At 38.2% G+C, this 12,682-nt stretch overlaps 1 protein-coding gene across 1 annotated transcript in view; it reads right to left on the minus strand.

The window, feature by feature from the left end:
- The window catches only part of THSD7B (thrombospondin type 1 domain containing 7B), a 759,038-nt gene that overhangs the window by 9,177 nt on the left and 737,179 nt on the right, over positions 1 to 12,682 (minus strand). Inside the window, exons 21-25 of the mRNA XM_047871837.1 lie at positions 8,820 to 8,979; positions 7,623 to 7,796; positions 7,427 to 7,522; positions 4,692 to 4,774; positions 2,447 to 2,639 (exon numbers count right to left, since the gene is read on the minus strand). Coding sequence (XP_047727793.1) covers positions 2,447 to 2,639; positions 4,692 to 4,774; positions 7,427 to 7,522; positions 7,623 to 7,796; positions 8,820 to 8,979 — 706 coding nt within the window. The remainder of the gene's footprint in view (positions 1 to 2,446; positions 2,640 to 4,691; positions 4,775 to 7,426; positions 7,523 to 7,622; positions 7,797 to 8,819; positions 8,980 to 12,682) is intronic.

A 12,682-nucleotide genomic window follows, 5' to 3' on the forward strand; every position in this document is an offset into this window, starting at 1 on the left:
TTACGTTCAATTATATTATCACTACCCATTACAGTTTTTGCTTATAAGACACTTTAAAGCCTCAGTCAGGTTTTTAGAATGAGGTTTCAATGTAGTAATGATATTTTTCTATGGTCATAAAACTTTTAACAAAGCTTTGATTCAGATCTTTTTGAAACACTAATGATGCAATCCCCTATTCTGTGTTTTTTACATTGGAAGAAAGAAAAAAAAAAAAAGTCTTCCCTGAGTGATAAAGTACCTTTCATCTTTTTACTCCTAAACCTCCTAGAACTGAAGTACTGGGAGGGTCCAGTACTTTTAAATCCCCAGTGTAGAAGGATGTGGTCCATGTTACTTAAAAAAAGAATATAACTTTTTATAATAATATAATGGATAGGATCAAACTTCAAACTATTGAAAAAAGATATGTAGTGAAAAATAAGTCTCCCTGATGCTCTCTCTCAATTCCCAACCCAGCAGCGACCACTATTATCTGTTTCCTTGTGAATCATTTTAGTTTCCTTTGTATATGCAAATATAGCAGCAGAGCATGCATGCAGTTTTCCATGCTAGATCTTAAAAGCAGGTCTCATTCTCTTTAATAGGAGATGTATAAGTGTATTATATTTTGTTTTTCCATATTCTGCTTATCAACATTTAGGTTATTTCCATTCTTTTTTGTTGTTGTTGTTAAATGTTTATTATTTTTGAGAGGGAGACAGAATCCGAAACAGGCTCCAGGCTCTGAGCTGTCAGCACAGAGCCTGATGCAGGGCTAGAACCCACAAACCATGAGACCATGGCCTGAGCCAAAGTCGGCCGCTTAACCAACTGGGCCACCCACGCACCCCTCCACTCATCTTTTTATACAACAAGCAGTCATAACAAATATTATTTAGTAAACATATATATAGTTGTATGATGGGTTCCTAGCAAAGAACTCTTAGGTCAAATTGTATGATACATATTGTCTAAACGACTTTCTTGAGGTTGCTCCAACTTACACTATCAAGAGAAAAACAGACACACAGATGTATGTTGACATACATGCTATTACTGATATTTTAATTAGCTCCCAAAGGCTAAGGACCCCACGTGTGGATTTGAGCATTCATTTCTCTAGAACCTCACCCTAATTCTCTTCCTGAAGTAGGGTGTTCAGGCAATGGGTGAGCCTGGCTACATTTTATATCCTGCTTCCTTCAAATTTAAAGCTACTGTTAATTCAGTCACAAAACGAATGAAATGTTTTTAAAACCTATAGCATGCCCAGACATACAGGGAGATCAAAAATGAATAAGATACTGTGGTCATCCTGAATAGTGGGTTGAAGAGTGTACATCTGATTTCTCCTACTAGATCTAGTTTCTGTTTTTTTCTTCACTTAAGCACGTCATTGAGGCACTTTTGATATGCAGGTGCCTAGGTTCTGTGGGGGAAATTCCCAGGGTATATTTTGCTTGAGCTTTGCCTGCCTCTTTCTTCTCCATGCCCTGTTAGGCCACTTGGCTTAGTCATTAGTAGCATTTTGTTTCCTAGGAAAGGTATGTATGATAAGCACCAAGAATCATGCTTTTGTTTTCTGCATACTTCATAAGTGGGGAGCTGAAACAAATGCTATCTATGAAAGGCCTTACTGACCTGCCTTTCAAATATTACTATCACTTACTGGTGGTATGACCTTGGTCAAGTTCATTTTCATTGTTTCAGACTCCGAATCTCAAAAATGGGGGATGATAGCATCTCATTAGGTTTTTGCAATTTCATGAGATCGTTCACTCCGTATAACCAGCACAGAATGATAGGGTACACAGAAAGCGTCGAATAAATGTTCGTTCCTATCCTGAATCACCACCAATTCCTAAGCCCTGCAGGTCCAGTATGGTGGTAGAACAACAATCCTGTAAGGCAGGTGCTTATGGACCTGTGTACTCACTTATAAAATCAATTAAAAGACACTACGCTGAATCACAAAATGGGTACCTTCTGAGCCATGATGCCAAGGTATGTCTGTCTGTGAAATTAAGGCTCTTTACTATTCCACTAGTGTTACTCAAACTAGATAGGGTCCCTAGACATTTCCTAAGGTATCTACACATTCTTGATCTATGGCAATTTTTGCTTTTAATTTGAATTATATACAGAAAACTCCAGTTAAAAGGCATTCTCTCTTGCAGAGATAACTTACAATTGAAAGATAATTTTAAATGTTAATATTTTGAGAACTTAATTCAGTATCTTTTACACTGGGGTTGAAACAGATTTATCTTAAACCATCCATGAGAACATTTTACATTTAAAGGCACTACATCTTATATGGCACTCAAAGTTAAGAAACCTTGAATTCGACCACATCACCTCTTCAGTCTCTTCCTTCCCTCCATTCTTTCTGTCATAAGCAGTGGTTACAACATGAACCCCACCCCCATGTGAAAAATGTGTATTTCTTACGTCTTAAATGTACCTGGATCAAGGGGTTGAAGTGACCATCCTTTAAAAATATCATGTATTTTTGAATTCACAGGTCTGTTTTTCCCAGCAAGGTTTTTCACATCAGCTTTTTTATCCTCTGAGCCTGGTACTTTCATGCAGTAATCCAAGAAACCATTTGATCTCATTATCTCTGTGTAGCCCTTTTCACAGCCACAGACGCCACCCTATGGAATACAGAATAGTTTTACGGTTACACAGTGATGAAAAAGAATTTAAATGTTGGAATCACTTAATATGTGCATGATATGTTATGGCAGTTTGGGGTTTTTCAGCAACAGAGTTGCCAAAGAGATGAAAAGCCAAACAGTTCATCTTTCTGAATTCCAAAGTCAACCCTTGAATACAGCATCAGATTTTTCTGCAGGTTTACAATTCTTACGCCTCCCCTATAAGAAATCACAACAGACGGCATTGATTCCATCCTTTTTTCTCTCTCACAGAGATATTTGAGGCACACTTAATCAAATTATCTTCCACTCTTCCCCCAACTCTTTCAGATTCCTGCCCACTCACTCAAACCTGCTGCCCTTGATGCTGAGAAGTAAAGCAACACAGATTATGTACTTTGTGCTGTTTGATGTCTGTTGCTGCACCAGCTGCTGAATGCTGCTCGTCCCTTGTACCCTTGATCACTAACTAGTCTGAACTACCTTTCTGCTTGGAAGCTTGGTTCTGCACTCAAGGAGAGCAGCCTAAGTAGGGGGAAGAAAAAAAAAAAAAAAGACTTCACCAGATGTCCCACATGCTTCCTTGTAGTAACCTGAGTGTCACAATACATCACATTCCTAGTCGGCACCATGTCAATGTGTTCTTCATATTTGTGAATTTCTGGTCATTTTCATACACAATAAATCTCTCCAAGATGCTGGCTATGATGAGGCATAACGAACAAGGATTTTGTTCTGTCTCTAGGAGTGAAACTGAAAATAATCGTTCTTCCCTCTTCCCTCAAATAAAAAGACGATAGAGAAGAATAGAACAAGTTAAGCATAAAATTATGAATCTGTATGACTTTGCTGTTAAAGCTCCTCACCTGAAACTGTTGATATGGCATTATTTGAACAGGCCCCTAGCCTCACATAGCCACTCAGGTCTGGGTGATTCAGAAGGATGGATATATTTGGGTCATCAATTGTTAACTGAACACATGATTTTAAGGAGCAATAGACACTCCAACTAAAGAGGGCACCTCAATCTTGTACAAAAGGCCAAGATCAGAAAAGTATGGTAGAATTAATCACTGCCCATTGTTTAGTGAACAGGCAGCATTCTTATCATAATGACAATTATTACAACATTTCGTTTGAAGATATTACATGGTGTTCAATGGAGAGAACTAGTTATGACAATTGAGGTAATCTCAATTAGTCTAAGTAAAAAGTTGTAACCAATCACATATGCCAAAGGTTCAATGTAAAAGGTATTTGTTTTATTAAAGAGGGTATCCAGATAGTTGGTGGAAAGCCACAGCTTCTATTTTGCAAATCTCATTAGCATATGAAGTTGTTGCTGACCCCTTTTCTCCTCTGTAAGCGTAGGTATTTGCTTTTTTGTGGTAAAGAATTAACCTACTTTAAAAGTAAAAGATCCATAAAATAGGATTGAGTGCTTGAATTATTTTTAACCAGATCATTTTTGGGAGAGAACACATAATAAGAAAACTATTTCTTCAGGGAACATGACATAACTTTATATATGCACTGCACACTGTGAGTGCCATTGATCAGAAAACAGAATACATTGCACATTTTGCATTAATTCCTGAGGAGTAAGTGGGAGAAGAAGAGAGGGAAAGATTTCTGCTTTAAAAAAAAGTGTGCAGGTGCACATACATTCTTCATAGGCAAACATTCAACTTTTACTAAATAATTAGCAAATATAAACATTTATATCCTTCAAAATAGTTTGGCTAGATGAAAGTTTAAGAAATAAAGAATAAATCCACGAAGAACATTTATCAGTAAGCAGAGATAATATAAACTAGACATCTGAAAGGTAGATTTGGCTATAGTCAGAGTTACAGAAAAAGACTGTTCTCCATAAGACATGGCCCTACAAAGAAAAATCCTTAATACCTGCATTTATTCCTGCAAACTCCTCTAGATGGTACCGTGAGCACACAGAACTGCTGCTGGGGCTGGAGCCCCCTGGAAAACACCCAAAAGCATATGCATAAGACAGCAATTAACTGTAGAAGGCTCCCGCACCGGACTCACCTGGGTACAGTAGGAGAAAGGTTTCCTGCAGGCTGGATTACACTGCCGAATGGCAGCGGGACGGGCCTGAGGGGAGCAGCCTCCTACAAAAAAACAAAAAACCCACCATCACTTGTGGACTTTGCTATGGTAAACATTAATTTTTTTTCCCTCTTTCCTCTCTGGCAATGGCCACACTATAACAGTATTTTTTTTTATATCCATTTGCTTGACATATGGTCCAGCCGTATTTTATAGATTACTCCAGGAAGCATTGTTCAAGAGGGGAGGCTCTGCTAACAAGATGGTCACAGTAGTTTTTACACCTGCTCATTGGCATTGTCATTCTATCATACAGCTCTGCTTGAGGGTAACATCTGCGTGCAGGGATCAGGAAAAGAACTGATGAAATTTCAATGTAAGTTCTGGAGCAGAAAATAGATCTGCTCAAAGACTCATTCTATGTATATTTTTCTCCTGCTCCTGAATACCCTAACTAGGCAATAAGCCAACTGGCAACAACCAAATGTGAAAAGAATGCCACTGATGGATTCATGGACGACAATAGCAAACACTTTGGTAACAGTTTTAAATGTATCTCAACTGGAACACACACACACGATCATAAAAATGAAGCTTTACACATTTTTAAAAGCAAATGTATAAGCTCCAGAAGAGGCAGTCATACATATGACACAGTACTTACAGGTGTTCATTAAATATTTTTGAGTAAATGGATGGAATAATGTCCCTACAATCTGAAAATCATTTACATATTAGTCATGCCTTTCTGGATTCAAGGTACTAAGCTAAGAATTTGACGTATTATGAGGGCAGTATTTAAATTGTATTTATATGATACTGGTTTCATTTAGAGATTCTAGATTTTGCTTGTCACCCAATTATAGTTTATGAATGGGTAGCTGGCGAAAAGCTTTCAGCCAAAGGTGGTATAGAAAACAGATCTATGTTTTCCCTGGGAATGATGTGGCTACATTCCCACTGTTACTGTTCCCACAGGGGGGAAAAAACCCAAAACCAAAAAAATTCTACAATCCAGAATTAGTACCTATGGGTGAAATGGATAATCTTGGCATTAGTGGCAATAACCACATGGACCTATTGCTACCAATAGTGGTTGGAGGACTGTTTACATTCTTTAAACCAGTGATCTCCAAAGAGTAGTGTCTGCACCCCAGGAGTATCAAATCTCTAGGGAATTGGGAAGAAAATTCAAGACTTTGTAGAGTTCATACAATGTTTAAAGTTAAAAAATATTAAGCTCTAATACTTAACAGCTGATACTCATAACCTGAGCTGCTCATTGGATGGCCCTATGTTGTCCACCATGCACCAAATACTAGGTGCAGAGAATTTGATAGTGTAACCCTTACCAGTTAACTCTCAGCATGCTGCAGAGGATGCTACTTTCTGTGTTCCTGGTTAAGTAGATTTACAGTGTATTTAGTTTCAACAATAACTTACAGAATGGGAAAGTAGCTTAAAATTATTGTAGGTATAAGCAATGGGTTAAAGGGACTACACAATGCCAAAATAGGCAAACAGGACAAAGGCAGAGGTGATGATTCTTCAATTCCTACAGAAGAACAGAACTTCTCTCACTGGTTCAATAAGCTCTGTCAGCCACAGGAGCAGTAAAAACAATGACAATTTTCTCTGATAAGCCATTAAAAAAACTCAAAATTGAGATCATTTGTACATTCAAATGATATCCACTGTCATGAATGAGGAAGCCTTTTCTCAGTCTATATTTAGATATTAAATAATAATGACTAGCAAAATATCCAAAACCAAGTTTCTAGTGCGTGACACGGAGATCTATAACCTAGAGCAAAAAGTTTTTTGCACCATTAACAAATATATTTTATCTTTATCCACCCTTTTAACTTCAACTTTTGTATGTGTTTCATAAAATGTTAGGATAGCAGTGCAAGAATAGGATATGTTGAGAGATGTCCTCAAAAACTTTTTACTGAGAAGATAACATGATTTAAAACTTTACAGACCAGTGTTTTAAACCCTTTTTTAGCCTTTGTCTCAGAACATGCTATTTAAGGAAATTTTATAGTGTGCCTTGTCATATGTATTATTGGTCTTCAAATAGAATTGTTTGCATTCTAAGATGCAAAGTTTTATTACTCAGCCATAAGAATGAGATCTGGTCATTTGCAACCACATGGACAGACCTGGAGGGTATTATGCTAAGTGAAATAAGCCAGACAGGAAAAGACAAATACCCTCTTATTTCACTTTATATAAAATCTAAAAAACAAATGAACAAACAACAACAATAAAGAAAGAACCAGACTTATAAATACAGAGAACAAACTGGTAGTTGCCAAAGGTCAAGGAGGGGGACCGTGTTGGGTGAAATGGGTGAAGGGGATTAAGTAGTACAAATTTCTAGTTATAAAATAAGTCACGGGGAAGCAAAATGCAGCATAGGGAATGTAGTCAATAATATCATAATATTCTTATGGTGGGCATTTCGTAATGTATATAATTGTTGGGTCACTATGTTGTACACCCAAAGTTAATTTAACATTATATGCCAAGTATATATACCTCAACTCAAAATTTAAAACAAAATAAGGTTTCATGACAATTTGCTATGAAGATCATCAAAGGTCAACTGCCCAGTCTTCTCTTGCTTATAATGTGTAAGCTAATTCTTCTCACAAACACCAACACTCAGATCTTTTTGAAGTGCCCACACAAATCTTAGGCAGGAATACCTGTGACATTAATGCCATCTGAACGTTGGCACCATACAGTTCGTTCATTATTGTTCCAAAGACTTGCTTTCCATGTGTAGTGATAACATTTGCCTCCTGCAAGTAAATATGATAACAGCGGTTCTATTACACCTCACATACAAATAGAACAAGTGTTGCTCAATCAAGGCTGAGAACTGAAAAGTGCTCTTGGTACCTGTACAAGGGCGTGTTTCTAGAACCTGCTGGGGGCAGCTGTCTTGGTTCTCAAAAGACTGAACTATAAATGTCCTTGACCTAGATTGGCGGCCCATTGTCTCAAAGCTTCTTCCATTGATGCAGGTTAATTCACACGTGCTCCACTCTGACCATTCCGCTAAGTGGCAGTCTCCTGGATGATTGTGCAGTACAGAGCAAGGAAAATAACATGAACACTGGCACTTGGAAACATGGACAGGGTTCACAGTGAGATTTGTGGTGATGGCACAGTGATACAGGCAGGTTCTAGGTACTATACATTCCACCTTGACCGATTTCCCACTTAGAATACACTGAGAATAATAATTTATGGTTTAATCTAGTTTAGCAAGAAAGTACTGAAAACTAGATTACTATGATTTGAAATGAAGTAGTGGCAGTTTTATGTAGATAACACTATATGTCTTCTAGTGATAATAAACTTTTTAAAAGGGAGATGTAAAGATGAGAGTAATTCAGTTTTCAAGGAGCAGCATTAACATTATAAAATAGACATCCACAGAAACTATATAAAGGTAACAATTTGGTCTCTGAAGTGGAGTATTTTTGAGTCTAAAGAATATATAATAATCTAAACATACACATTTGTAAGTATATATATGTACATGTGCATGTATTTACATGTGTGGATATATTCAGGCACCTTAAACTTATGCCATAAAAGCTAGGTTGGTTATTAAGATTAAAATCAACTCATGCATATTATGTATCTAACAACGACCTTCACATTTTTAGAATGCTTTTATGAATCTATAGCATTACTTGCTCCTACCACCCCACCATTCATGGGGTCATCAAAGATCCAGTCAGCATGTTTTGAGTGATGGCCAATGCTGTCAGGTTAGGCATTATTAACACATTTTCTAGATGTAGCAAACTTAGGTTCAAAGCACTAGACTCTATGTCTCTGGTAAACACCAGTGATGTGACAAAGATTTTAACTTAGTTCTTAAATTTCCAACTCCAGTGCTTTTTTGCCCCTTACCTACTCTGCCTCCATTGAAGCTGTAAGGATATTATAAAGTGATAACTTTATTGCATTTTTATTGTGGCTAATAGGGAATTTCAACTTTAGTTAGACGTTCTCCAAAAAAAAAAAAAAAAAAAAAATTAAAATCACCAGGGAAGTCCCTCCCAATCATTTAAAATCGCATACCTGGGCAAGGCACAGAACATGGCTGTTTCAGGATGGTGTCTTGAAAGGGCATTTCTCCACACAGTGCCTCGTCCACACTTACAGCTGAGTGAGAGACTGAACCATTGTGGACCACACAGGAAAAGCTGCGGATCTGGACTCCTTCCCCACAGTCTCCACCCTAAGAAAGGAAAGGATGCTGTTACAATTACCCAATTAGCATCTCACAGTATTTTTGGCTCCTGCCACCTCTTGCCCAAGAAAATCCACAGCTTCCTCCTCTTGGGAGTTATCTTTCAATTGTTGACAATAAAGTATCACTAAGTAATCCTCCTAGAGCTGAAAGAGAAGCTAAAGTAGAAATGCAAATTTATTCCATGGAATGTATGTACTCAGACTCTGATGATTCATTTTGGAACTCAGCCAGGATTGAAAAAGAAAAAAAAAACATACAAAATTTGTCTAGGTGTATGTATTAAAATAACCTAATCCATAATCACTCCCCAAGAGAGTATGTACAGCCATAGGGCATACATTTCTCTTTTACTTTGCTGGTTTTCCTTTTGTAGGGAATTCAGTACTTTCTCATATGGATTAGGTTGGAGTTCTCAATAAAACACCGATTTTCTCTCTTGCCACATGAAGTTGTTTTCCCAGCATGCCTTCTGTGTTAAATAATGTTCTTTGAAGATATTTAATACAAGTCACACTCAGATTTTTTGGGCAATTAGAAAAATTTGTGCAATGTCTCACAGAAACAAAAGCTTAGAACTAGAAAGCTCTTTGTGGTTATTTTACCTAACCATCTGCCTGATGAAAAGTTTCCTACTATAACATTTTTGGCAGATACTCATCAGTATTTTCACCTCAGTTTTTGTCAAGTGCTCATACTTCAAAAGGAAGTCCACTGGATATTTGGATAACTCTAGACAGTAGCTCTGTTTTTCCATAAATAGCTTAGAAAACAAAGCCTAAGGCAAAGCTTCTATGCTAAGGAGGTGAGATCCTAGGATGGCAGAGTGAGAGTAAAAAACTAGAGCAGGAACAGAGGGAAAGCAAATAAAAGGTAGTATGTTACCAAGCTGGCCTCAACTTCACAAGTAAACACAGCTGGTTTCTTGGTCACCCATATCTTCCAAACAGGCCATGTGGTAACATGCCTGTATACCATCCAAGATGGGGGAGGGAAGCAATCCCAGGCAGTATTAACTCCCCTAAACTTCCAAGGTGTGTTGCTCAATTTCCAAAAAATCCAGAAGTCAGTGTACGAGCTGGAGTTTTCATGACTCCTGCTCATGTGGTGGGAGAGATGGAGAGAGAAAAAGCTAGAGAGAGAGCTCCCACCTCTGCACCTCTGTTACTGCAGTCAGGGATACCACATGCTATAATCCACTAACCCGTTATTAGGTGACAATGTGAAAACTGCTTTGCACTGGGAAACTGGGGTTCTTGTTCTTTTTATGCCCTGCCCCCTGCAGGAGCCAGAAACGGCCTTTCTTAGGCTTTGGAGCTTTTGTGGACTTTTGTGGCAGAAGCAAAGCAGGATGAGGTGGTCAGCTAAAGTAGTCATGACAGCGTGCCAGGGCATGGAACGGATCTGGGGACTGGAAGGCCAGCTGAGAACCGATCAGGTCAAGGCCCTGTGGCAGCAACTGCTGAATGCCAAGGGCAGGTCGTGGACAGACTGCTAGAGGTACACGATGTTACAGAGTGGCTGTTGAGAAAAATTCTTGACATAACAAGAAAATTATGATTTAAAGACATACTGTCAAGAAAGAAAAGATACAACTTAGGGGAGGTCCAAGTTGTAGCCATTTAAAGCTTAAAAACCTGAATAGGCACATAAATTGGGGAGTATCCCCTTTGCTTCTAGAGATTTTTTCACAAGGATTAACAATTGTTTAAGATGGCAATTCACACAACTGATTTATCAATACTTCATAATTGCTATAATAATTTTTGTGGCTATTGTGAAGCTTTCAAATAAATGCACCCTAATTTTGACCTGAGTGCATTTTTTGGGAGATAAGCAGAGGTTCAAAGTCCAGACACAGTAGATTCATTTAAGGCAAATCCTCTAATAAGTGTTTACTCTCTAAAGTGGAAAATAACTAGTGTAAGTTGAATTTCTTTTTGGGGAGAGGGTTCTCTTTTATAAGTTATCATCTGGATGATGGATCCATTGCAGAATTGTCTAAGCTGTATGTTTTGCTATAGAGTACTTGGAAAGAAGATTCTGAAGACTTGGCAGTGTATGAAATTTGCCTTCTGAAACCTCAGGTAACAGAAGATGCAGTTGATTAGAGTTTTGTTTGACATTCCAGGAGATGGGAGTGTGAAGAAGTGACAGGAAACAAGTCTACATCAGGGATCCCTTTAAAAACCAAGACAAACAAGAATGTGTTCCTAGTATGTACCCATATTCAACCTTAATCTCCTATATCTTTGACAGCAGCCGTAAGATGAAGAGAAATCAGCATTAGAATGATAATTTCATTCATAAGGCAAGCATTCACTCACTGTCATTCATGAAGCTTTCCACACTAAGGGACTGAAAGTAGACCCAGGCTTCTTTGAGCAAGAATATCAACAAGTGAGGATTCTTTCGCTGACTCTCCACTGTCTGCATCATTGATGGATGTTTTGTATACTCTCCAGATGTGGAGAGGCAGATGGTGATAATAATCATAATCATAGTCTTAATCAAAATTATAATAGCAACTACAATTTATTGAGCTCTTAATTTACGTCAGGTACCAAGGTATGCACTGTATATAAACTCTCTAATTCCTACCAAAAGCTCCCAGAAAAAAACAGGTACTATTTCTACTCTCCTGATAGAGGTAAGAAAAACAGACTTGGAGAGTTTACAGATTTGGCAGAAATGGCAGAGTTAGGAACTGGCAGAACCTTGGCCAACATTAAGCCTGTTAGACTCTGGGAGTCTGAGCCCGTACAACAGATTCATGAACATATGTGTGGATACATGTTATCAACTGAGGAATTTGGATAGAAAGAGCTAGACAACACTAAAAAATAAAATAAAATAAAAGCGAAGCCTAAGGATAAACACTTCCTTTTGCTAATCTCTTTCTATGTTAGTGGCATTTTGCTACATCCACTGTGCCCTGTTGTAGCTTCTCTGATGGTTTGATCCATTGGATGGCAGTCAGCCACTTGGACATCACCACCACCCTCAGTGAATGAGCACCCAACCTGTTATTTGGCAGGTAAGGGTAGCCAGGACAAGGAGAAGTGCAGCTGTGAGAGACGTGATCTGCCTTTGTGTGCAGAGGCCCACATGTATTTTAATCAGTAATTCCAAACTCTGTTTACATATACATTTAAGAAAAGGCAACCCGCTAAAGAGATACTGAATTATCTGTCTCACAAAGAGTTCACAAGCTTCAGAAAAAGCAGAAATGCAGCTTGAACTCAGGCAAAATTCAACTCATATCATCATGATTCCCTTTCTTTTTTGCCTCCTCTCTTTGTGTGGCACCTTCTTTGTTCTCGTTTGCTTCAGAGTTACTTATTTTATCTACAGGGCAGGAAAATGCAGCAAGAGTACCCAGATACACAATCTTTGAACAGATCCAATACTATTCCAAATTCTTAGGGAAGAAAGCTGACTGGCCCTGTTCCGGTAAGGTGCCCACCCCAGAACAATTCACTACCTAGAGTTGTTTTTTGAGAGTTTTGCCTGAATTAAGTTAAACTGCAGCATTTCCTCCTGACTGGAAGTGTCAGTGAACAAGAATAACCTTGTCTAGAAAATGGAAGCATCTCTAAAATTTCTGGATACTCCTGCTACTAGGGTCTCCAGGGTCTCCAAGCCTGGGTATCTCCAAAGGATGCTACAATCCCCAACCCTCACTGGCAAT

Source organism: Prionailurus viverrinus, chromosome C1 (genome assembly GCF_022837055.1).
Source record: "Prionailurus viverrinus isolate Anna chromosome C1, UM_Priviv_1.0, whole genome shotgun sequence".
NCBI classification, from domain to species: domain Eukaryota; kingdom Metazoa; phylum Chordata; class Mammalia; order Carnivora; family Felidae; genus Prionailurus; species Prionailurus viverrinus.